This window comes from Mytilus trossulus, chromosome 9 (genome assembly GCF_036588685.1).
Source record: "Mytilus trossulus isolate FHL-02 chromosome 9, PNRI_Mtr1.1.1.hap1, whole genome shotgun sequence".
In the NCBI taxonomy this organism is placed as follows: Eukaryota; Metazoa; Mollusca; class Bivalvia; order Mytilida; family Mytilidae; genus Mytilus; species Mytilus trossulus.
The window spans coordinates 16,972,136-16,999,684 of NC_086381.1; the positions used below are offsets into that span (position 1 = coordinate 16,972,136).

Here is a 27,549-nt window from a genome sequence, read left to right on the forward strand (position 1 = left end):
GTTTTAGATTTATTCAGTTTTAAACAAGAAAGCGTTCCAAATAATACTATTAGGTTCAATGCTTGGTGAATTTCATATTTAGAATTGAAAAAGAGGGTTGTATCATCAGCCAATTTAGACTATGTGTAATTTTATTTTACTCCTGACCTTCAAATACCAACTTGTAAATCTTTGGATTGACCTTGACAGGAACTAAATCTGAAACCTCTGGCACTTGATCTGAACATGCTATTTACAGCCTAAGTGTTGTAACATGCAACAATTTCTGCATTTCCTTTTTTATGTATTATTCATTAACTCAAATTAACACTGAATTTCGAATTCAAATCAACATCGTATAGTAACTTCATTGTATACGTGGAAGACTTACGATCGGACGCATTATTTCCCAATCTAGCTCTGACAGGTAGGGTCAGCTTACTCCTGGATGAAGAAGCTGACATCTGATCATCTCTTATCAACCCATTATATATACCAATATAATCTGAGCAGGCTAAAAGTAGATGTATTTGTATTAAATTATAAATAACCCATCATATATACCAAAATAATCTGAGCAGGCTAAAAATAGATAAATGGTAATAAATAACTGAAATGGTTGTTTTTAAGACATGTGATCAAAATAAAAAAAAACATTACATACATGAAAAGTTTAAAAGGTTTAATTTTGGAACTCGAGTTCTGATTTCCATATGCCAAAACAATATCTTGATCAAAGTTTCAATATTATTATCACTGGTGAGACCTGAAAAAACTGAGGTCATAAAATGTATGTTGAGATAATTCTAGCAAACATTATATATTATGGAAAAATCTTTTGATAAAAGTGACTGGCAATTTTTTACAAGGCTTTGAAATATGACTTCCCTTTCTTATGTCACATTAAAACTTCCTTATAAGTGTACCAAAGGATAATCACAAGGAAATGACATGTGGAGTTTTTCACCTTTCAAATATAACTTATTAGCAATGTGAAAAGCAAGTTTCTGGTATTTTTTTTCAAATTTCAGAATTTTTGTATTCTATTTACAATATGGGTGTGAACAAATAATGATAGAACTTGTGGAGTAAAACTTACTATAATTAATAATCCAGTACCCTGGTATTCTGAGGTAGACATCACCAGACGATTGGTTGACTGTGAATAACATATAAGTTCTATCTAACCACTCATCTATTAGACACGTATTACTGATATTGACTGTAACGTTGACAGCACTACCCCTTGGTGGTGTCCCCTGATCTATCCCAACTATCTCTAACGTTAGTTCTGTGCTACCATTGTACACCTGACGTCTGATATCAGATATGTTAGTGTAATCTACTGGTGGACTGAAAACAATATAATCTGGATCATTTTACTTCTTACAACTTTTACTGCATATCAACCTTCGAAACGTTTCGTTTTAAGCACATGAAGATGAGAACACAGTGATACTTTATACGTATCATTGGTATGTTGTATTTTTAAACACTTCCTCAACAAGGCAATAGTACGAAAACTGTCAAATAATCTCATTAAAGATACCAGGATTGAAATTTTGTATTTACACTAGACGAACTTTTCGTCTTCAAAGGACTCGTCAATGATACTTGAATAAAAAAGGTTAAAAGGTTAAAAACAAAGTTGAAGAGACTTGAGGACCACACTAACTAAAATTTTTGGCAAATACAGCTAAGGTAAACTACATATATTTCTGATGTAGGAAAGCCTTGATATGTAAAAATTTCTAAGTTTTGTAAAAAGCTTATTTATAACTATGACTATATAAATGATGTTCTCTGGTGTATAATGGCATTGCTTAAACGTTTAGAATAAATATGCTAGGGTAAGAGTATGATTTCCATATATGATGAGCTAAATGGAGGAAAAGAAAAGGTTCTAATGAGAGCATTAAAATATAGTATTGAAGAAAGATTCATTAGTATTAGCAGTTCAAATTTATAAAACACCACAGTATTTACATTATTTTAAGATACTATCAACAGTACTGTACAAGCAGAAATTATCGTTGAGGTTTGAACTTCATTTATTTCGTTGAAAGAATATCTCCATGAAATTAAACCTCCCAAGTAAATTTTACCTACATATAATAACACTTAAATTTTATGGAAACAACGAAATTAAATCCCCATGAAATCTTTCATAGAGACAAAACCACATAATTTTAACCCCACGAAAATTAATGTTTCTACCATATCTATTATTTTGTATTTACTCATCAGTTAATACCAATTTTCCAATCAATATTGACATCTCATATCATCTCCTCAGAGGTGTACATCCTTAAAATAATTGATCTAACCTTTCATACATTACAGGTGATATGTAGACCTGTGTCTCAGCGTTGATCCCGCTGTCAGAATCCATTGACTGTACATTAAACAGAGGATCTAACTGTAGGATAGGTCGTGGTGTGATGTACGATATACTGGTCAAACTTGGACAGTTGTCATTCACATCTTGTACACTAACCTGTACAGATAAGGTTCTTTCATATTAGTTATAATCACTCTTTTAGGTAAATAGATTAAAAGTTAGAACAATATTTTCAGCTCATACACCTAAAAGAAACTTAGAAGTAATAATTTTATATATTGGACCCCTTTTGTTATATAGTTTAAAATACAAGAAAACTCATGTCAAATACTTGGTATTAATAGTTCAATATATGAAACTCATCCATATCGTAAATAAATGAATTGCTTCTGTCTTGTTTCATTTGTAAACGTGACTGTGAAATACTGTCTTTGAACCTGAAGATGCAGGCATAATTGGCCAAACATGTTGATCACTTAAAGTTGTAAATTAAGTGGTGTTGTCAATATTGCAGTCTATTTAAGTGTATGATTCTGAAGTTTTTACCATTATGACAAGGACGCCTGTCAAGGCTGAGCCTGTATCTGCTACTCTCAATTAAACTTACCCTTATGATAAGGGAACCAGTCAACCCTGAGCCTGTATCTGCTACTCTCAAAGTAAGAGTGTAAGTTTGTTCCACTTCATAGTCTAATTCTGTCACCAAGGTCAACAATACTTTACTGGTATTTATAGTAAACATTTCTGATCCAGGTGTACTTGGTTCAGGAATCATTACTTTGGAAGCACATTCTAAAATAAATTCCTTTTCTTATCCTTTCAGTAAAAAATCAATGACTTTCATATAATTGGTCTTAGGATAAGAAATGCAAATTCATAGTCTAACAAAAGATAACAAAACTTCTGTGAGGTTTTTTTTTAGAGCAAAAAGAATGCCCTGCTGCCTCCACTCGACTTGTCTATAAAAATAATTAATTTCAATTATCTTTCTTTTAACATGCAGAACAGGGAGCACAATTATGTATGCACATCCTCATTAAGTGTTTAACAAATGTAGTCAGCACTTCGGTGTTGACATGAATATCAATTATATGGTCATTTTTAAATTTTCTGTTTACAAAACTTTGAATTTTTCGAAAAACTAAGGATTTTCTTACCCCAGGAGTAGATTACCTTAGCCGTATTTGGCACAACTTTTTGGAATTTTGAATCCTCAATGCTCTTCAACTTTGTATTTATTTGGCTTTTTAACTATTTTGATCTGAGCGTCACTGATGAGTCTTATGTAGACGAAACGCGCGTCGGCGTATAAAATTATAATCCTGGTACTTTTGATAACTATTTACATTACTTAACGACAGAGACAGAGAGACAGGCAGACAGACACCCTAAAAAAAACTTTGTTTGAAGGAATACTCAGAGAATGGAATGTCTTTTACTGAGTGAACCATACAAATTAAAGAAATACTCTTTTTTTAAGAGAGTAAAATGCTTACCAACGTATGACGCATTTGTGCCTGTGACAAATACATATTCGTAAGTAGGTGGAGTTACTGTTGTTGCAGCATTTCTGTTAGCTATTGTGTCTTCCTTTAGAGTAAAATGTCGTGCTTCATTTCCTAAAAAAATAAATATCATGAAATTATGAAATGAGACTTGATGTCTTTTTTAATGTAAAAATATACTGTAAAGACTTTTTAACAATCGGTTGGGTTTATTAAATACATCTTTTTACTTTTGATGAAATGTACAAAAATAAATAATTGATTGTGTAATAAAATTTCTGCAATTATTAATATTTGTGATTTCTTGGCAAAAGTTATTATTTTAAAAATTGTATCAATAACAAATATCAATTTCCTTTGACTTGTTTGTTAAATATTTCAACTTTAAGTTTTTAAGTTTAACAGTCGAGCATTGCCATCTATCAAACCATCAACATTTATGTGTGTTTACGACATTTTATTCTTATGTTTTGATAGTGAGAACAGTCTTAGAACTTCTTATATACTTAAATTACCTGATATTAATTCAACTTGAAATGATGGACCTGTAGCAAAAATATCCCAGATATTAAAATTTCCCACAATTCCATTCAGATGAAGATCTTCTTTTGGGGTAAGATGATAATTAAATGGTAATGATCCATTCTCTGGGAGATCTACATTCTCAAACTGAATAAACAACTCTGATGTACAAGGATGTCGCTCTGCATGGAAAATTTCAAATGGGTATGTTTCTCCTACCTGTAATATGATAGCATGGCAAAGGTTAAAATGTTGTTTGTCCATGGAACTAATGACATAAATGTTGTTACTCTTACAACAATAAAAGTACAGTTTACTTTTCGTTATTTCTCACCCAGAGCAACGGACATTGTGAAGTCAAACCTAATAAACCAAGCTTCGTTATTCAAAAGTTTCATTCTGCGTGTGAATTGTCCTGTGGAGACGCCTCAAAACAAACAGCATTTTACTAAAGTTACAGTCACATCAATTGTAATTGTCAAATTGGTACTTTATTTGATATTTATTGACAACCATGATATCCCCTTCATAAGTATATAACCAAAAGTATATAAAACAGTGTTGATCTACTAGATGAAGTTATATTCAGAGTATATATTTGCATACATCACTTACCACTAGTTCAACATATACAGTTGCACTTGCAAGGGGAGATAACCCAACACAATCTCCATTTATTAAAACACCTTCTTCTGGTATAACATAGCCTCCTCCTATAATTAACCAGAATAATTTTTGATATATGTATAGTTAATGAGCTCTAAAGTTTAAACCATGGTAAATTATTTTTGTTTAAACTGAACTGCTATGCATATGGAAAAACAAATATGTATAAAATTTCCATTTTTCAATAAAACCAAAAAAACAACCCACGGAAAACTAATAACTAAGGGTGGATTATTACTTAAAGTTGACAATTTAATTTAGTATCATATTTACAAAAAAAAAGAAAATAATAAACTTAACTTTGACATGTAATCATATCTGAAAATAATATCTAATCTCGGTCTCTTAAATATAGTTTCTCAGTTATTTGTAAAACATCATTATTTTTTCCTTGTAGAACTTGATTTATTTTGAAGTAATTTTATTAAGATCATCTGTATAAGTGGTGTGTTACTTGATGTGATAGAAAATTGTAAGTATTAGCTTTGTTAAAATATGCATTTACCTATTGCTGCTGACAAATCAATTTTCTGGCAAGGTACATCAGAATTTGTCCTATTTTTCACAATTTCAACGACCAGTATCTTGTTTATAAATAACCATAGTTCTTCTCCACCACCTAAAGTTATGACCTCTGACCCACTGAAGGTTATACCACATCTTAAGGCTGATGTGAAGCTACAAGGAATGTTGAATCAAATACAAAAATTGTAAAACAAGACAGTATAATCACCAATAACATCATTAAAAATTATGAATAGCTGGGCAATATACACATATTATGTCTGACATCTCTTATGAATACTTGTATAGTCCTCAAACTCTATAAAGGTGAAAGTTATCCATAAATTGAAAATAATTGAGCTTGTGAAATCTAGACTGTCATTAACATGATGGGAATTTAGAGAAAAAAGTGTTTGTGCAATACACTTCATCAACAGTCTATGCATTTATACATTTCTTGTAAATGCATCATTTTAACTAAAACTCTTAACGTATGAATAGGAAATAAAAAAAAAAACAATTTCAAATTCTAGATTGTGTGTTAAATTTAGGGAATATTCAAAGAAAATATGTTAGTATTCATGATTTGAATTGTCACTAAAGTCTCAAAAAACAATTTGCAACTATAAGAAAACACAGTATTAAGTAAATTTTACTTATATAGCTTAAAGCTGATAAATTACTTTCATTTCATTTTGAACCAGTGATTATGCCATATCACTACATTAAAAACTTGCATTGATCTGTGTTTGATAAAAGGACTTAAAAATTCTGTTTCAATGACAACTCACGCAAAGTTATGAAGTGTTCCACCACAATCTGTTTGACCTTCTGCTCCATAACCAGAGTTATCCACAGGAAAGAAGGAGCTAGTGTAATATCTAATAAAAGAAAATTATATATTCTGCTATATCAGCATTAATTCTGATACTTAAAAGAACTATCCCCAAAAAAATGAAAACCCAAATGGTTCACTATGTCAGATAGGTAAACTATTTTTAAAATCTTTGAGTATTATGCTACCATGGAGACAAGCTGTAACAGTTTTTGCACACACACACACACATCATTTCAAATAATGAAAACATAAACAGATTATGATAACACATGACTTCATTGTTCTGCATTTCTTTTTCTACTGGACAAAACTTTGAAAACATAAAAACTAATAAAAAAAGGTTGAATCTTAATTTTCAACAACTGAGATAGATCTATCCATAGATAGAAAAAGACCTAAGGCAAATGCATATCTTATTGCAGTTTCAATTTTTTTATGAAAAGTCTGTGAACCCTATAAAACAGACCAAAATTCATCTTCTTTTTTCGATTTGAAAATTCTCAAATATGTTAAAGTCTAATACATGTATATGTGCCATTGCATTAGGTAGAATTCTTTCTGACGCACCTGAAATGTGAATCTAAAGGTGAAATACAGGCAGAAATTAAAAAAATGGTGTACACGAATTTTAAAGTTTGTGTATCTCTTACCTTCTAACATCTGAAGTAATAATACTGTCATCGTAAGATAGAGTTATTCCCCCTTGAACTACAACATTAGATGATGCTGATCTAAACCATTCAGAGAATGTATCTACAGTTGGATCACTGGAAATAGACAGCCAGGAACCCAGTGGACTGGTCACTTGGAATGGACTAACGGACAATATTCCGCTTGTAGAGCTGAAATCATCATATCCTGCACTAAAATCGTAAAATGTCATGTCCATGTTGATGTCCTTTGTGTTTGTTGTAACGTTGTTTTCTGTTGTTTCATTTCCTATCAAAATAAGTTGGTAAAATAAATCTATCATATAATTTTCTATGCTCATTTCAACATATATAGGTAGAAGTCATATTTGTCAGCATTTCATACCTTGCTTACGATTGGTATAATAATATTGACGGGTAAAGCATACCATTTTTAAATGAGCGTAGAGCTTATCATGAAAGATTTCTTGTTTAGATCTGATTTTCCTATATACAGTTTAGATAAAAACAAAATTGTACATTTTTCGTGTTTGTCATATGAAACGAGAGACCAAGGAAAAAAAATGAAAATCCAATTCTTAAACCAATGCATACATATATCAAAAACTTGGTCTTCTGTGCACGAATTTATCCTTTTTTAACATAAATTTTGAATAATCGTCAATTTTTTGGTGAAATATTGCAGGCATTTAAAGTTCGTGTTTTAAAGCAGAAATTGTAAACAATCCACAAAGATGCATGGATATTGCGCACGTGTTTAACATGTACAATCAAATAATAGCTTTTTTTCAAATTCATATGTATTGCGATCACTGGATTTTTATGAGAGGGTCACGCTAAGGTCACTTAACATACGGAAAGTATGTCGTCGAACTGTTTCCTGGAAGCAAGAAATTATAAAAAGGAACATTCTTTTGAATATTAAAAACAAATCTTTAAAAAAAATATATATGTACATATGTTAAAAAATGAAAACTATCCATTTTCTTATAAAAAAAATATATGCTTCTTTTTTTTTAATTTGAGGTTTAATGTTCAATATGACTTTAATCACAGAGAATAATTAAAACAACCTATTACAGAAATTATTGTTTGTTTTTTTATAAATGGAAATAATGAGACTGAGTTGGTTTTAATATTAAGAACTTGTATCATGCAAAAAATAATGCATATATCTGTACATTTTTCTGCAAAAGAAATAATTGATCTTGTATTTTTTGTCCATCCTTGTGAGTCTTACGTAGACGAAACGCGCGTCTGGCGAACTACATTATAATCCTGGAACCTTTGAACACTATCAACGCCACTGGGTCGATGCCACTGCTGGTGGACGTTTCGTCCTCGAGGGTATCACAAGCCTAGTAGTCAGCACTTCTGTGTTGACATACATATCAATTATATAGTCTTTATTTAATAAATTACCTGTTACAAAACATTTGAATTTTTCGAAAAACTAAGGATTTTCTTATCCAAGGAATAGATTACCTTAGCCGTAGTTGGAACAACTTTTGGAATTTCCTAAAATGTTTTAATAATAAATACACGCAATATTTATTTGAAATTTACAATAATTGTGTTAGTTACTTACTAGTTCCTGCAATGACAGAAGCTTGGGTAAATATCAGTGTCGGTACACTCTTAGCACTGGTATATGTGTCTACTGTCAACTGAATAACACATTCATATAAAGTCAGGGGAAGTAACCCATCCTCATCACTAAACGACACAGATGTAGTATGATCAGTTGATTTTTTACAATTTGGGTCAATAGTGCTACATTCAGTTATATGGTTATAAGTGGTATCAGCAGCTGTTGAGGTATAAGTGGTATCAGCAGCTGTTGAGGTATAAGTGGTATCAGCAGCTGTTGATGTATAAGTGGTATCATCAGCTGTTGAGGTACTTGATGTGACTGTTGTGGTGTCTGCAGTTGTATTGCAGGGTGTATCAATAATGCATTCTGAGAAATCTAATACAATTGTCTGTATTTTTGTGAGAGTTGCAGCAGTGTTACTGGTACATATCACTAAATATTCCCTAAAACACAAATTTTATAGTAAAAATACATTACTGAAATAAGTTTTTCTAAAGAACTCTTTACACTTCTATAACATTTGAGCTAACAAATCAAAGAAATCAATTGTTAGGTATATTTGGAAGGGGAACTGATATTTATGTTGGTATTGATAAGATGCTTGCTTCATGACATTCTATAATTCACTATTACTTCTTTAAAATACGATTTTAATTGCTATATGCATGTCTTGAACAACAATTTTTTCCCGCTAAAACAAAAAATAACTTCTTTTAAAGTTTATAGAAAACTTTAGAATTGCCTGCTGAATCTTCACCCCTGCTTCCAAACTTTATTCTATCATTATATAATTTGCAAATTTAAGATTCAAAACTTTAACCAGGTCAATAACACAAATCCTATTTAGTTATACTAACCATGTTTCAATATTGTTCGTCACTTTTTCCGCTGCTACAATTGCATCATTACTAGTATTAAATAGATAATACAAGTATGATGGTCTGGACCATGTTATAGTTATATTTGTACTTGATACTACTGTGCCTTTAATATTTTCACCACCTGAAAATAAAGTAAAATAGTTATCAAAGATATTTTTTTAAAACATGACGAAACTATAATATTTTCTAGATAAAATTTAAAAAAAAACCACACGTAGGCAAATAGCTCCTGCAGTCAAATTTTCAACAGGCACTTCAACTTCAATTGTGATTATCAAACTGTTGAAAGTAATAAACATTTTCAAAATAGTATGACCTATCGCCTTTTTTAAAAGATCCTGACTCATGTCAATAGAAAATTATTTAGAAAAAAAACCTAGAAAATAGCCCTTTTACATAGTTGAGAAAAAGTCAAATTAAAAACTTTGAACTATACGTGTCATTTAATTTGTTAATCTGTTCGAAATTGTTCTAAAAAAAACTCCATGAAAGGAATTGACTTACTACACTGGAACAATGCCACATCTTTCTTAGTGAAGTGGTCAGGACTGCTGGATTGTGAGGAGGCAAACAGAACCCCTTGTAATGCTGTAGGACTGTAACACATGGTATTGGCAGATAGGCCACCCTTTACATTGTACAAACTTTCCACTGTTGAACACTCACAACCAAGAAAATTATTGTCTAAATTCCTATAGGAAATATTTAACATATAAACTTTTTGATAAATGAATAAAAATTTAGTTTCTTGCTTCTTAGTTGTCATATGAGTTCATTGTTAGATATTGTATATATAGAATCAGATTGGTCAAAGAGACTTGATTTCATTATTCGCCTAGACCACTTGAAATTAAATTGGTATTTCCACAGATAATGATAAAAAATGTTGCTGATGGGACAATATGAGTAGATAAGTTAACCAGGTCATGTGTTTTTCAAAGTGTTAATAATATATAAACAACAAATCTGTTAGATGTGTATTGATTGTTACTTAAGTCTTGGATGTAAACTAAAACAGTTTGTACACTTATACTTATACATTTATCAAGTGTGCACACTTATACCAACACATTTGTCAATCAATGTGCACACTAATACATACACACTTCCTCCAAGATTGAGGACTCCTATTGCCTCAATCCTATTATCTGCCAAGTCAAGGGTTCTGATGGCTGGTAGTATGACAGATGGGAAGTATGGTATGACATTTTGTCCTAAATCCAATGTCTGTAAAGAAGTCAGTCCAGTAAATGATCCTTCTTCTATATATTGGATCTGGTTCTCATGGAAATCACTAAAAATTTAGTTCACCATAATTACAAATTTCTAAGCAAAACTTTATAGAACACTGTAATATTCGTTTTGATTGGATATGCAATAAATTTCAGGAAGATCAAATTCCTGATGTACGGTAATCTATCTAAAAAGTCATGAAACTTTTTTTTAAATGTTTCCTTCAACTTGTATTCAAATTCAGATAAAAATATACGTCGGTGTTAATGTTCATCCAGCTATTTCTCAGGTACAGTTCATACAGTTACTGCTATACATGCCAATGGCGTACAAGGGCAGTAAGTATTTCAGTAAGTTCATGCTTGCCAACTTACTGAAATCCGGCTCCATGCATAATTTAAAGCACAGTCAATAGGACCTAATGCATGTCATTAGTGTACATAATTAGAACATCACTGTTTTAGAATGTTAAATTAAATGTTTTGCTCCTTTGAATGCTTTTCTAAAAGTAAAAAGTCTTATCAATTGAATGTTATATGACTCAGATCAACACCTCCAAGGAGAAAGTAGATTTTTTGAAAACACATTCCTAATATTTATTTTTTTATACAAGCTTTTGTAAGGTTGTAAGACAATTATGTAGAGACAAACATTACAACTTGGGATTAGTAGTTTAAGCTCATGTTTTAATTTTTGTTTCGACACTTTTAACATGTAAGAACCAAAGACTGAAGAGAAAGACAACGCGATTACATGAAGAACGCATAGTGTCATCATATTTAGAAGTATTTCACTAAAATATTATCCTGCTTTTTTTCTTTTTTAAAATCACCCATTTGCGGTGATCACTGATGGAAAGAATAGAAGAGAAAGATAGGAGTAAAATATATCTTTTGAACACATTTTACTCATTCAAAATAGGGATCACTTGTGCATAAACATATATTTTCAAATAATATTCGCAGGTATCGTGATGAACAAGCAAGAAAGAAATGATCAATCACTATTGCATTAAATTTAGCAAGATCATTGTTGTTTTTTCCCTGTTTATTCTTGTCTCCAAGGACTAAAGGGATTTAATGCTAAACTGTAACGACCATTTATAAATTTTATCATGTGACTAAAAATACCATTACTACTCTATTTCAACACATTCAGATATATGTATTATATTTTCCTATGTAATAAATAAAGTCAACAGTAGTATATCATTGCTCAAAAGTTATAAATCGATTGAGAGAAAACAAACTAAAACACACCAACTATAAGAGGGAAACAACGAACCAACAGAAACACTGAAGTGCAACTTAATACAGGACATTTTTAGAAAAATGGTGGTTTAACCTTGTTTTGTGGCTAGACAAATCTCGCGCATTTATTACAACGTTTAATATATCACTAAAATAACATTATTACTTGACAGGAATAATGAACAAATAAACCAGTAATAATTTATGTACACTGTTTAAGTTGATTCTTGTTAAGATGTTTTTCCGATATTTTTACTTTGTTGTTGCATTTATTATACTCTGTTGTTTCGTGTGATTCCGTTTAATCTCTGAATTCAAAACTATCATGTTGAAGGGTTCTCGGTAGTAATTTTAAAACATTGTATCTGTATTTCTCTTATTTGGGGATATTTTGTTAATAGAATTTTGATATACCAAATATTTTTCAGTTTTAAATATTTAAGATTAGTTTGGCGCATTGTACATGCATGTTTTCAACAACAAACATCAACAAACTAATTTTTTTACAAATTATTGCTCATTATTCATTGAGAAAATTATCCAGTATTCTAATATATGTATAAATATCTTTCACTGACTGTTATAACACAATAACATAGGGAATAAACAAAACATTTTAAAATTTGGACATGTGTGCATATCGTTTATTGTTTCGTGTAAATTGTTTCGAGTAAGTCAATAGAAATTGTAACTTAAATTAAATTATATTTTTGAATGTGACAATAACAATCAAAACCAAGGAGTAAAACAAAGGACATTTACATCAACAGTTATAAATAATAATTAAGAAACAACACGAATTCCACTTAAAACCGGGAGTGAAATCATGTGCTCCGGAAGGGTTAGCATTTCTTGCGCCTTATATTGCACCCGTCGTGTTATTTCTTTGTTCAGTTCTGTAATGATGAAAGGTTATTATGACTGAGGAAGAATATCAGATATGATTTCTGGCACACTTTTATGATTATAACACTGTTTTACAAGTAAAAATGATCCTGATTGCATTATGTTTACATATTTTGCATTTTTGATGTTTCTTTGCTAAAATATGCCTCTATATTCAATCCTTAATCATTCATCAGTGAGCCATAATGATAAAACATAATGAACAGAATAATTTTAGAAAGTGTCGAATATATACATCAAAAATTATTTACAGGTACATGTATACTATGTTAGTCCAATGTATTAAGACAGATGTGTAAAACAGTGTCATTGTAGATATTTAATTATGTAACACAATATATTTTTACTGGTCAATTTAGATTGCCATTTCAGTGGTGTTGATTGCAATTCTTACTGCCACCTATGTCTGTTTGTAAATATATTGATATATTGTATCAGTTCTGTTTCTTGCACAAGGATAGAATTGGAACAACAGCATTTCAAAAATTAGTGGAAATCTACATCTTATTTCAATACACATCTTGCTTAATGTTGTTTTCGATATCTGATATACAAGCTTTGATACTGATGGAATACTGTCATAACTTTTAATATTTGATTACTTGTGATTAAATAAGAAAACGCTCGTACCAAGTAAGTAGTATGGCAGTTGATATCCATTCATTAAGTGTTTTTCAACTTTTAAATTTGCCATTCGATCATGAACTTTTCTTTTTGAATTTACCTCCGAGATTAGTATTTTTGTGATTTTACTTTGAAACAATTTTTCTCTTTTATTTCTAAATATCTAATAAACATGTTTAACGAATTTATAAAATTGAATTTTCGAAGGATCTATATGCAAGTGTATACTAGTATCTAAAATACAGTAGCTGTTAGACCAATGTTTTCTTATTTTCAGGAAAGAAATTGGCAGAAGATGATTAAAATGGAGTATAAAAATGTATATGAATATCAATAGGAATAAACAAAAATCTATTCGATCGTACTTTATATCATGTTACTGGTTCTACTGAAGAGTCACCAGTAAATTTAATTTATAACAAACCAATTTGAGCAATAATTAAATCAGAAAAAAGGCTTTTTATAGTTGAATTAATAATTTCTATGCATCTTTTACCATATAAATTAAACTAAAACTTCGACTAGTGAAACAATCAATTAGCATTACTGATATAAAATAAACTAATATATTTTCAGGCTGATTCGGATGGTATATTGGTTTCATTGTGGAAGATCTTCTCCTCTAGAAATGTATATAGGCATATTGAAACTTGACCAACTGATGCAATGTGTTGGCCAAAAGGTTGAATTAGCAGTCAAAAGGTTTTAAAGTTGAGAGAGAGAAATTGTTGTTCACAAAAGCATAGAAGTAACTTAGTATGAAACACAGCTTCTAGAAGTGATGACAATAATCGGGGCAGATTGTGCTACATTTTCAAAGTGCAATTAAGGTAACAAAGGAAAAAGTGAAATGTTTGCCACTAAAATTTAGGAAATACAGCTATCAAAACATTCCTATAGTAATTCAAACAGTTATAAGCTTTTAAACATATTTTACTCCTTTCGTATTAACACGTTTGTAAACACCAGTTGGTATATGTGTACCACTACTACTTAAACAGTTGGTAATTTATTAGTAGATGGAGTGAGAAGACAAGTAGATTTTTGTGTTACAATAGTATTTACACATAGGAAAAGAAAATGTGGTATAATTGCCAATGAGACAGCTCTCTACAAGAAACCAAATCACACTGACATTAGAAATTAACAAATATAGATAACCGTATTACCTTCAACATGGTTGGCAAACAGGTAGCAGTAGTGATAAGCGCGGATGGTATATGTGTAATGATAGTACTAACGTGGTTATTAAAAAAGTAGCTGGAGTAAGTACACAAGATGTAATTTGTGTAACAATAGTACTTACGAAGTAAGTAAAATGATACCAGAGTGAGAATACCATGTGATACATAGTGGTATGCTAAACGAATACGATATATTTGAAGTCGGTTAATTCCAATTGTGTGAAAGCGAATTTAAGCTCGAATCCCAATATGGACTTTACTAACCCCATTTGTTAGCTAGACTAGTAGCCTATCACAGTGATCATAAGTATACCACTTCTAACCGTGAAAAGAAATAAACCGCGTCTTATAACCCCATATGACTAATAATTAGTCTTCATGCTTTTAACCAATTATTTTCCTAGAAATGTATTTGAAGTAAGATAACAGTACTTACATGGTTCTCAAATTAGTAGCTGGAGATAAGAGACCAGATGATATTTGTTCAACATTGTTGTTAAACATATATAAATGTTGTAATCTAGTCTGACTAACAAATGATCCTGTAGGTATTACACTGATCTCATTATTGTTCAAATATCTGCAAATTAAAACAAAATATAAGTTGTACTTTCCAGAAAAAACTTATTAAATGAATACATTCTAAAATAGCATTCAATAACAGTCCATGAACGTTTGTCTTCAGTGGATTTATCATTACCAGTTAGATACCATCTTTAGATATTTCATAGGTACATGTAGAGAACCCCATTTCTACAATTAAACCAAATTATAATTTTGTATAGAAATGCATGCAGACTTAGATTGTCAAAACCATGAAGTCTTGTATAATAAAAAGTGCAAGTGTTCCTCTCCGTTTAAAAACAGATATCCACATTATATTTTACAGCACAAATATTCACCAAAGAAACAAGGACAAAACTATTATTCCTTTTCACAGGATTTATAAGCCAATATATATATTTCCTATTAACCTTGTGTTTAAAATATTCAGCCGTTCAATGACCACAATTCAATTTTGATCGTGTATTCTAAGGTATCGATTTCATTTAGTTCGTGTTAAGAATTCATTGTTAATTAATGGTTATAATTAGGGGAACAAAAAACGTTAATGCTAACTGAAATGCTAATTCCTAGTTTTTCTGATTATGCTGGTGAAAAATAAAAAGAAAGGAAACACTCAAAATGTATTTTTATCTGATGCAATGACAAAAAATGAATAAATCCACATTAATTAAGATTTACTTTCGAACCATTTTACTTTTCTAGTATATTTTTTTCTTGTTTATGGTACATTTCATATAAATCAAAAACCAAATAACGGAGAACGTGTCCGTCGGACACATATAAGTTTCCGCGCGCATATAAAAGCATAGAGGACATAAACTATAACAATAAAAGTGACGCCACCCAGTTTGAACGTGGTCTGTTATTTGTGATACGTATAAAGCATTATAAATAAGTTTCATAAAAAGTCAAATCAGAAAAATATCAAAACGGTAATTTGGTTGAATCAAATTCTGGATAGAGAATAGACACCTTTATATATTGATAGCATAACATCATTATATGATATATACTGTTTGAACGTTAAATTCTTCTACAAATTATGAAGAATACATCAAAAACAAAAGAACAATTTATGCAAATGTGTTTCTGTAATACATATTCCTGGTCTGCTTTTTTAAAATTAGTTTATTTAAGGGAAAATGATGTAAATACGAAAGTATGTAATAGATGATAAGAATGGTTTCGTATATTTTTTGTAAATCTTTACCCATCTATTGTTTCATTTCTGTCATTAAATTAAAATTCTGTAATTTCTTGAAATCCAGAGTAAATATCTAGAGCCAACTCGACGGTTGCAATAACTTTATTTTAAAAACTGTTTGTAGTGTGTTATGAATCTTTTGGATATTCCGATAACTACTGATGTACAGTTTTCATGAGTATATAATGAACGCGGAGCTTTTAAAATTCTTATTTCTTGTCGTGCTTACCAGCGTGTAACGTTTGATCATCTTCGTCCTATAATTGCGTGACATAAATCGTCTTTTGCGCGACAAAACGCATGACATTAGAGTGAAAAATTACTACATTCTCGCAGATCTATTCAAATACATAAAAAAATAGACATAACTTCTAAAATAAAAAACTCAACAAAAATACTGTTGAAATAAACTGAAACCAATTTACTTAATTTAACGAAAAAATGAATTAGTTGATTAATTTGAACTGTTTTATCGGTCATATTGCATACATATGTGTATGATTGAGCTGAACACACAAATAACTGTCAACCCATAGAAAAGTTTGAAACTCCATAACAAGATGGACTTCATTATCTCTTAGTTAAAAAAAAATTAACGATAATCTTAAATAACAAGAATACAAGAATACAAGAATACAAGAATACAAGTACTAGACAAGGAGGGATCTATAATAGATGATTCCCTTGTCGATATCATCTGCATGCCTGTGCTTACATTTGAAGTGGAGTAATTTCATTCAATGCTATGGGATAGACGGTCAGTCCATTATTTTGTAGGTAAATGTAATCCACATCAACATTACGAAATCCATCAGACGTAATACTGGTTAATCCGTTGTTGTACATTTGCAGATATTCTACAGAGGATGTTCCACCAAAGATAGAAGATGATATGGTTTTTAGTTGATTATTATAGAGATACCTGAAATTGAAATCTAGATATCTTAGTACCAACACATTTATTCAATTAAAAGATTTATAATTATTTACATTTTCATAATTTAATCCTATTCAACTTATTTTTTTCAAGAAAAAAAAATTCAACAAATAAATGAAACCATGATTTTGAGAATCTGAGAACATGTTTGTTCTAATCAGATTTCTTCTTTTATATCTACCGTTTGGGACACATTTCAAAATTTAAGCGTGAAAATCAAAACATATTTTTTTCAATTCTTTAACATGTGTACATGGTGTATGTCTTTCAGATGAAAATGATATGGAAAAATGATTGAAAACAATAATGTGTCCATAGAACACGGATACCCCACTTGCACTATCATTTTGAATGTTCAGTGGACCGTGAAATTCAGGACAATACTGTAATTTGTCATAAAAATTTTAAAAAATCATATCATAGAGAAGATGTGAACTAAGTTTCAAGTGTAGTGGACTTCAACTTCATTAACAACTACCTTGACCAAAAACTTTAACCAAAACTTTAACCTGAGTTTCGCACTATCTTTTTTTTTGTTCAGTGTACAATAATATTGGGGTCAATACTTAAATTTCGCATTAAAATTAGAAAGATCATATCATAGAGAACATGTGTACAAAGTTTCAAGTTGAACCTGAAAATTGGGGTCAAAACTTTAATTTAAAAACTGCGATTTAAAATGGATTTGTTTACAAGATTGAATATATAATCTATCACTTACAAGATATAATTAACTCTGAAGTTGTGAAATGCATGTTTTTTAATGTCAGTTATTGAGCTGGACTGCAGGTTAACTCTACCGCAAGTAAAATCTGTAAAAGCATAAGATGGTATGACTCCCAGATTCATGTTCTGCATATAGAAATAACTACAGGATGTCCCATTGAATGCATGAGACTGAATTTCTCTAACCAGATTTCCAGTGAATGAAAATGTATCTGCATGCACAGAAGTAAAGGCATTTGATTCTATTACTCTTAGTTTGTTGTTGTAAAAATTCAGCGTATTTGCTCTGATATCTTGGAAGGCTCCGGATTCAATACGTGTGATTCTGTTATCTTGTAAATAACTGAAACAAAACAAAACAAACTTTGAAAGAGATATTTTTCAGTATTTTCAATACAATTTTAAAACAAAGTTTAACCTCCGTGAGAGATAATCAAGCAAATAATTTGGTATGCGAGAGGTAAAATATTTGGGGGAGAATTATAACAAATGAGAGAAAAATAGATATAAAATAGATATAAAAGAACAATTGTGAGTACGCTAACAAACCCCATACTCCAACAATGATCGTGTGATAGTGGAAGAATAAAACCTCAACAGGTTCCTAAGTTCAAAATCAAATAACTCCCCCAAAAGTCAACTTATAATGTTTTCCTGTCAATATGCGCATCTCCTTATGATGACTCTTTTATCTATAAAGTTTTATACATAGTGCGATTAACATTTTTGTTTTTATATTTTTGTAATCTTTTACAAAAGTATTCTCCTCTAAAACTACTAGGACAAATCTTATCAAACTTGGCAACACTCATCATAAGGTGTCAAATGACCTCACTTGCCATCCAACATGACCCATATGTCTATAAAAAAAAACGTAAGTGTAAAATTCAGTGTGTGTCTTTAATCTCTGAAACAAAATTGAGAGCAAATCTGACCGGGGTTAAAATGTTCATCAGGTTAAGATCTATATATCCAGACATTTCCAGACAAATCAGACAACCCGTCGTAAGTTGCTGCACTGAATTGTTTATTTAAAGAAAATTTTGCCTTTTACGATTTTTAATTTTAGATAGAGATAGTTAGTAAACAGCAATAATGTTCAGCAAAGGAAGATCTACAATAAGTCAACATGACCGAAATCGAATATATCGACTTGCAATTGGAGTTATTGTCCTTAAGATTAAGTTTTGAAATTTTTAAGTATTTTTTGTAATTTTTCCAAAAATATTCTGTTTCTAATTTATCCATTGGGACCATGAAACTAAACTTTGCATCAATCAGTTCTAAGGTTTTTTTTTCTCAAAAACCACAGTAGATGCAGATGAGTGACAGGCTGATGAGAGCATATTCTTTAATTAAAATTTTATTGGAATAATTTGGACCAATAAAGGTCTGCTAAAGTTGATTTTCTTTGTTTAAAGTTATGTTAATTGATTGTTGATAAAATTCAAAATCTGTTTGTCCTAAGTTAATAAAAGAAAGCTTCTACATGGACAACTTGAATGTAGTGTTAAGGACTATTTGATGAAAAAAACGCAAGTTCCCGAATATTAGTTTATTTCGAGAAATAAACGATTTACAGAGCCGCTGAAATGCGGCTACGAAGAAAGGAAAATTTCACCAATGGGAAGCTGAAACCATCTCGTATGTCAAAATATTTTAATTCTAATCAGCCTTCATTATCAAAGTTTAAATATAAGTCAAGATATATATCGCAACTGTGCATGTCAAAGTTTATAAACTAATAACCCTACAACAATATGGTGCTATCGATATCATTTTGCTGAACAGACAATCCAAACCAGTAAAAGTCTGAAATTACCTTTATTAGAACTTCATTGTATAGTTTTGTAATCGACCAGTTGGTATTGGTCTAATATCTACTTGATAATACTCGACTGTAGTCTGAACTATCCTTAACAGTCGAACATGTCCTCGACCTTAATTTGACCGATATCTAATCAATTGATTCGCGTCTGAACAATACATGACCTATTCTGAACTATTATCTACCTCGTCTGAACCTATATTTGGTATCTTTTTATTGTATTTCATCAATTTTGTTTTTAATAACAACTATCTCCTTTGGCTATATTCTTTTAGCAACAATTTGAAATTAATAATATAGCATTAAAACCAAAACTTCACAATAACCATAATGTAACTATATAACGCCATATTCATAAATCATTTAAGGAACTAATAAACATTTTCCTCTGTTTATTGGTTACGTATAACGTTATACCTCCTGCTTGTCAAACTCATTCAATTGGCCCTTAGGGCCAGGTGAGCAAAAAGGACAATCTCAGATTGTTACCTGTACCTACAAAATACTTACAGTACATTACAGCTAAATGTTTCAAATGTGTCTGGTAGTATGGCAGATAGTCTGTTGTTCTGTAGGTATAATCCACTTGACAATGATAAGTCATGGAAGGTTCCATTTAGAGGCAACTTGTACAATCTGTTGTACGAGAAATCACTGGGGAAAAAAGACACAATGAATGTTAAAAGTATTAATTACATTGGTTACAATGAAGTACATTGATTTCCCAGTGAAATAAAAACCGATAATTTCACATGTGACATAAACGTGGTTATTTCATTCCTCTGACGTCATACAATAATAGGCGTTGTCATGACGTTGATAACATCGAATGAAAACAAATTGTGAATGCGTAGAAAAAGATATGGTTCCTTACATTTTCTACTTTAAATTCATAAAAAAAACATTTGCTAATGTAATAAAAAGAATAATTAATCAAAGAATTCAAATATCGACAAATATTCAACTCGTGACATAACAGCACTAATAATTAACTCATGCGCTCTGTGCATTCGTGAATTAATGTGTTGGTCGGTCACTTATTTAATATTTTTCTCTATTTGAATTCTTTGATTCTTAAAAAAAGTTGATTAGTTAAAGATAAACGTTAAAAGGGTCATGTCATGTCATGGTATGATACTTAACCCCTAGCGGGAAGGATTGTGCCGGATATTCATATGATGAAGACATGATCTTTCAATCAGTTTAATTGAAATCTGGAGCTGGCATGGCAGGTAACTGCTAGTAGCCTAATGTTATTTATGTATCATTGTCATTTTGTTTATTTTCTTTTGTTACGTCTGCTGACATCAGACACGGACTTCTCTTGAACTGAATTTATATGTGCGTATTGTTATGCGTTTACTACATTGGCTAGAGGTATAGAGGGAAGGTTTAAACATGTTTAACTCGCCGTATTGTTGCGCATGTCCAAAGTAAGAAGCCTCTGGCTTTTGTTAGTCTTGTTTAATTTTCAATTTTAGTTTCTTGTGTATAATTTGGAGTTTAGAACGGTAATAATTATCACTGAACTAGTATATATACTGCATATTGGTTTAGGGGCCAACTGAAGGACGCATCCGGTTCCGAAAATTTCTCGCTGCATTGAAGATCTGTTAGTGACCTTCTAATATTGTCTGCTCTGTGGTTGGCTTTTTGTCTCTTTGACAAATTCCCCATTTCCATTCGCAATTTTATGCCATGCGACTATTTGTTTGAAAAAGATAAATATTAAATAATTTAAAGACTTCAATTCCAACACTTTTTAAAGATCATTTTAAATATAGACACACTGAAACCCAACTTCTTGTTGGTAAAAAACAAGAATGTTTCCATAGTGCACGGATGTCCCACTCGCACTAACATTTTACACGTTCCGTGAACAGTGAAATTTGGGTAAATACTTTAATTTGGCATTACAATTAGAACTAGAGGCTCCGAAGAGCCTGTGTCGCTCATCTTGGTCTATGTGAATATTAAACAAAGGACACAGATGGATGTATGACAAATTTGTGTTTTGGTGATGGGAATGTGTTTGTAGATTTTACTTTTCTTAACATTCTTGCTGCTTACAATTATCTCTATCTATAATAAACTTGGCCCAATAGTTTAAGTGGAAAATGAAAGTGAAAATTTACAAATTTTATGAAAATTGTTGAAAATTGACTTAAAAGGGCAATAACTCCTTAGGGGGTCAATTGACCATTTTGGTCAGTTGACTTATTTGTAGATCTTATTTTGCTGAACATTTTTGCCGTTTACAGGTTATCTCTATCTATAATAATATTCAAGATTATAACCCAAAACAGCCACGTTTTCTTAAAATTACAAATTCAGGGGCAGCAATCTACCATTAGGTTGTCCGATTCATCTGAAAGTTTTACAGCAGATAGATCATGACCTAATTAACAATTTAAGCCCTTTGTCAGCTTTGCTCTAAATGCTTTGGTTTTTGAGTTATAAGCCAAAAACTGCATGTTACCCCTATGTTCTATTTTTAGACGTGGCGGCCATCTTGGTTGGTATGCCGGGTCACCGGACACAAGTTATAAACTAAATCCCCAAATGATGATTGTGGCCAAGTTTGGTTTAATTTGTCCCAGTAGTTTCAGAGGGGAAGATTTTTCTAAAAGATTACTAAGATTTACGAAAAATGGTTGAAAATTGACTATAAAGGGCAATAACTCCTTAGAGGGTCAATTGATCATTTTGATCATGTACACTTATTGGTAGATCTCACTTTGCTGAACATTTTTGCTGTTTACAGGTTATCTCTATCTATAATAATATTCAAGATAATAACCAAAAACAGCAAATTTCCTTAAAATGACTAATTCAGGGGCAGTAACCTAACAACGGATTGTCTGATTCATCTGAAAATATCAGTGAAGATAGATTTTGACCATAGAAACAAGTTTACTCTTGTCAGATTTGCTCTAAATGCTTTGGCTTTTGAGTTATAAGCCAAAAACTGCATTTTACGCCTATGTTCTATTTTTAGCCGTGGCGGCTATCTTGGTTGGTATACCGGGCACAATTTTTAAACTAGAAACCCCAATGATGACTGAGGCTAAGTTTGGTTAAATTTGACCCAGTTGTTTCAGAGGAGAAGATTTTTGTAAAAGTTTACGGACGACGGACGACGGACGACGACGGACACAGGACGACGACGGACGCAGGACGAATACGAACGCCAAGTGATGAGAAAAGCTCACTTGGCCCTTTGGGCGAGGTGAGCTAAAAATCATATCATACGGAACATGTGTACTAAGTTTCAAGTTGATTAAACTTCAACTTCATCAAAAACTACCTTGACCAAAAACTTTGACCTGAAGTTCGGCGTACGGACACACAGACTCACAGACCAGAAAACATAATGCCTTTCTACTATGATCGTAGATTGGGCATAACCAGAAAACATAATGTTCCTCTACTATCGTAGGTGGGCATAAAATCTGTAAAAAGATCATCCAATTGAAGATGTCTTGTGTCACTTTAGACAATTCACTTATATAGTGAAAACAAGCAAGCAATATTGCTGTCACTACTGTCTTTATAAGTTGCGGAAACATAAAATGATAGGAAATGAGATTACTATCCAAAACAGTTCAAATACCAAATATTTAAGCGAATGTGAAATCGGTCACCATAGGGCATCAAACAATGACAAAACCCCGTAATGTCAGCCAAAACTTGAATTAGATACATCGTAATCTCAATATATGACAATTCTAAACAACTATTACAGGAAGCAACCACCAACACACTTTGTATTACAGGCTACTGATCTAGGAGCGGTATATAGAATAAAAAGCTGCACTATGAGCGCATGGTACGCTGGTTAAGTTTTAAAGGAATAAATTTTAATAACGTCTAAATGTTATATCTGCAATTTATAAAACTTTAAAAAAAAGTGAGATTAATTCAATTTCAATATAAATCAGTCAACAAGTTTAAAATGAAAACACCTCTAAGCACTTTATTGAAATTTTATCCGAAAACTGCAAAATTCACCCTTTTTTAATGACAAAACCCCATAAGAAGTAACCGTTAAACCCTGAAATTTATAAAAATCGAAAAGCTTACATCCATACATATAAACAATTCACCAAAGTCTCATAAAAAGTCTCATAAAAACTGCTGTATGCATTTTTGAGTTATTATCCGAAAACCAAAATCACCCTTTTTTAATGTTTGAAACCACTTAACTTTTAAACGTACACTCTGAAAATTATAAAAACCGAAAGGGAACTTAAGTTAATAGATATAAATAATTTCCAAAATGTAAAAGAAAAAATGCTCAAAGCATTTTGAACTTTTGTCTAAAAACTGGAAAATCACCATTTTTGTATTGAATAAAACCTTTTAACTCTCTTATGATTATCTCAAAGTGTACACACAGTGTACCAGAAGATGTGACATGATTTGAAGATCCATCTTCTATCCATCCAATTACATTGATAGACAGATACAGACCAAAAGTCAAGGGACAATCTCAAGGTGTACTTACAATTTCTAACAAGTTGTGGCCTAATTTAAAGTTCCATCTTCTATCCATCCAATCTCATTGTTAGACAGATACATACCAGATGTCCAAGGACAATCTCAAGGTGTACTTACAATGTATCAGAAGTTGTGGCATGATTTAAAGTTCAGTCTTCTATCCATCCTATCTCATTGTTAGACAGATACCGACCAGATGTCAAGGAATAATATCAAAGTGTACTTACAATGTTCCAGAAGATGTGACATGATTCAAAGATCCATCTTCTATCCATCCAATTTCATTCCAAGATAAATACAGACCAGATGTCAAGGGACAGTTCTTGAAGTGTACTTTTTTTATCTGTGTAATCTTGTTGCTTGATAGTTGCCTGCAATTAAATGTTTATATTTTGTTAAGCCCAATTCATATGATACGTTTTTAATTATGACATACAGTTTACCCCATAACATCACTCAAATAACAATCAATTGCATTTTTTGCAGTCTTTTGTACCTGGGACCTTGACTTTTTTCCTTTAAACTGAAACCAATATGGTATTCGTCCGGTACTTTTTACCTTCTATAATCTATCATACAATTTTTATTCAAAGCCTATAACAATTTAAGTTCTTTTTGACAAATGTTTGAAGAAATTTATTTCCGTATAAAATGCATCTGTATTAAGTTCTGTCATATTTCTATAAGAGCTTGTTATGATACTTGCATTTGGTACATATCTCAGTTTTGCATATTTTCAAAACAAAATTGGTGGGGAAGGGGGGTACGAAGTCTGTAAATGAATATAAAATGTATGAATGTCATGGGTTTTTGTCACATAAAAGTACGGGGAAAATCTAAATTCAGAAAAATTTGTTCTAACATTTGCTTGACCGCAATATTTTTTATTCTTCATCAAAATGGGGATCAGAATATTTGTTGAGGGAAAACATTTACACCCCCCTTTGAGGTCAAATTGTTTTTCCCTAAGTGTATTTTTGTATCTTCGCGTCGACGTCCACTTATTGTTTTTTTGTATATATATGATCGCGTCCATGTCTACTTAATTTCTTTTTGTATCTACGCGTCCGCGTGTTTTTGTTAGATGTATTTTTTTGACAATATGCCTGTCCCAAGTCATAAGTTTGTAGTTTAGTGTGTGTCGTTGGTTCAAGTCTGTCATATTTGTTTTATCTCATGTTTGGTCATTGATTTGTCCGTTAGTTTTCTAATATAAATGTTGTCATATTTTTCATGTCAAGGCCCTTTTTAAGCCGACCCCTTGGTATGTTACTTTCATTCATGTTAGTGACCGCTAGGCCTCCTGTTTATAAAATTGAGAAAGGAAAAGGGGAAAGTGTCAAAGCAACAATAACCCGACCACAGAGCAGACAACAGCCGAAGGTCACCAATGGGTCTTAAATGAGTCGAGAATTCCCCCACCCGTAGCTGACCCCTAAAAAAATGTATACTAGTACAGTGTTAATGGTTGTCATACTTAACTCTAAATTATACACAAGAAACTAAAATTAAAAAATTCATACAAGACTAACAAAGGCCAGAGGCTCCTTACTTGGGACAGGCGCAAAATTGCGGCGGGGTTAAACATGTTTGTGAGATCTCTACCCTACCACTATACCTCTAGCCAATGCATGTATGTTTACTTTTCTACATTAGGTAGAGGTATAGGAGGAGGGTTGAGATCTCATTAACATGTTTAACCCCGCCGCACTTTTGCGCTTGTCCCAAGTCAGGAACCCCTTGCCTTTGTTATTCTTATATAATATTAATTTCAGTTTCTTGTGTACAAATTGGAGTTTAGTATGGCGTTCATTATCACTGAACTAGTATATATTTGTTTAGGGGCAAGCTGAAGGAAGCCTTTGTGTGCGGATATTTCTCGCTTCATTGAAGACCTATTGGTGACCTTCTGCTGTTGTTTTTTTCTATGGTAGGATTGTTGTCTCTTTGACACATTCCTCATTTCCATTCTCAATTTTATTACATCCACCTCATTTGAACTTTAGTGAGGAGTTGTCTCATTGTTAATTTTACCACATCTCAGTAATTTTATATATGAACACAATTCAAAGATTCTACAGACAAAATAATATTTCCTTTATAATTACAATAATTGATAGACTGACATTTAAACCATTAGTAATACGCTTTTTTTATGTGATATAAAGGTTTCTTATCTATAGCTGCTTTCAGCCACTTCATGTTGGTCTTCTTGTCTTTATTTTTTCTAGTGTGCTGTACCCCTATTTTTTACATTTTATCTATCATGTTTGTTTGTTTTGTTCATACATTGTTGTCATATCTATAAAACTGGATTCAAAACTCTGTTTTCTACATAAGAAAGTGCATGTACCAAGTCAGTAATATAATAGTTGTTATCCATTCATTTAATGCATTTCAGCTTTTGGTTTACACATTTGATTAGGGCCTTTACGTTTTCAACTTTACTCAGAGTTCATTTTTTGTGACTTTACTATTCATGTGGTCTCTAATTGGCATTCGCTACAAATGTTTTCATTTTTATTTTAGTTTTACTATACAAGAGAATAATAATTTAACTTACAGATATGCTAAGCTGGAAGCATTGATAAATGCATCATCTGGAATGTAGTCTATGGCATTGTTGCCTAAATATAACGACCTCAGTTGAGACAAGTATGAGAACGGATGCTCATGTATAAATCTGAAATCATTATTCCTCATGTATCTGTAAAGCAAAAATTATTATCTTCATCAGAAATTAGTTATTGTCATATGAAAACTTCCAAGAAAGTGCATAAAACATATGTTTGCTTCAACCAAGTTTCACTTGAAATCAATAATCGTTTTCTATTCTAGCAAACATTAACATTCCTACTATTCAACATAGTCAAAATGAAAATATATCATTTGTTCAAACACATTATTGAAAGATCTAGCAAAATGATGCATTTCAATCAAAAATTGAATGCTTTTTTTTTGTAACTTCGTTACGGTGTAAAAACGTTGACAGAAGTACATTTGTATGAAGCGCTGAATACTTCATTCTAAAAATATGCGCCCGGTCAACGCTTTAACAACCCTATGAAGTTACAAAAAGAAGCATTTAATACTTATAATTTCATTTTTAG

General features: G+C 31.3%; 2 protein-coding genes and 1 long non-coding RNA gene across 3 annotated transcripts in view; all 3 read right to left on the minus strand.

Annotated features, from left to right (window-relative positions):
* LOC134684335 (uncharacterized) overlaps nt 1–9,209 on the minus strand; it is a 32,983-nt gene extending 23,774 nt beyond the window's left edge. The window contains exons 1-12 of the mRNA XM_063543624.1: nt 9,205–9,209; nt 8,594–9,042; nt 7,006–7,294; nt 6,309–6,398; nt 5,519–5,691; nt 4,963–5,060; nt 4,341–4,566; nt 3,817–3,939; nt 2,928–3,112; nt 2,307–2,476; nt 1,079–1,332; nt 371–493 (exon numbers count right to left, since the gene is read on the minus strand). Of these exons, the coding sequence (XP_063399694.1) occupies nt 371–493; nt 1,079–1,332; nt 2,307–2,476; nt 2,928–3,112; nt 3,817–3,939; nt 4,341–4,566; nt 4,963–5,060; nt 5,519–5,691; nt 6,309–6,398; nt 7,006–7,294; nt 8,594–9,042; nt 9,205–9,209 (2,185 nt within the window). The remainder of the gene's footprint in view (nt 1–370; nt 494–1,078; nt 1,333–2,306; nt 2,477–2,927; nt 3,113–3,816; nt 3,940–4,340; nt 4,567–4,962; nt 5,061–5,518; nt 5,692–6,308; nt 6,399–7,005; nt 7,295–8,593; nt 9,043–9,204) is intronic.
* Nucleotides 9,210–10,524: 1,315 nt separating this feature from the next.
* LOC134684336 (leucine-rich repeat-containing protein 15-like) lies at nt 10,525–18,967 on the minus strand. The gene is made up of 5 exons (XM_063543625.1): nt 18,951–18,967; nt 18,107–18,454; nt 17,164–17,370; nt 15,114–15,257; nt 10,525–10,774 (listed from the first exon to the last, which is right to left on the minus strand). Exons 1-5 carry the CDS (start codon nt 18,965–18,967, stop codon nt 10,525–10,527), a joined length of 966 nt encoding a protein of 321 aa, XP_063399695.1.
* A 1,497-nt stretch (nt 18,968–20,464) lies between these two features.
* On the minus strand, nt 20,465–27,123 carry LOC134683975 (uncharacterized). Its single transcript, XR_010101129.1, has 3 exons — nt 27,003–27,123; nt 24,667–24,810; nt 20,465–20,593 (listed from the first exon to the last, which is right to left on the minus strand). It is a non-coding gene; the product is annotated as an uncharacterized LOC134683975 (long non-coding RNA).
* Nucleotides 27,124–27,549: the final 426 nt, after the last annotated feature.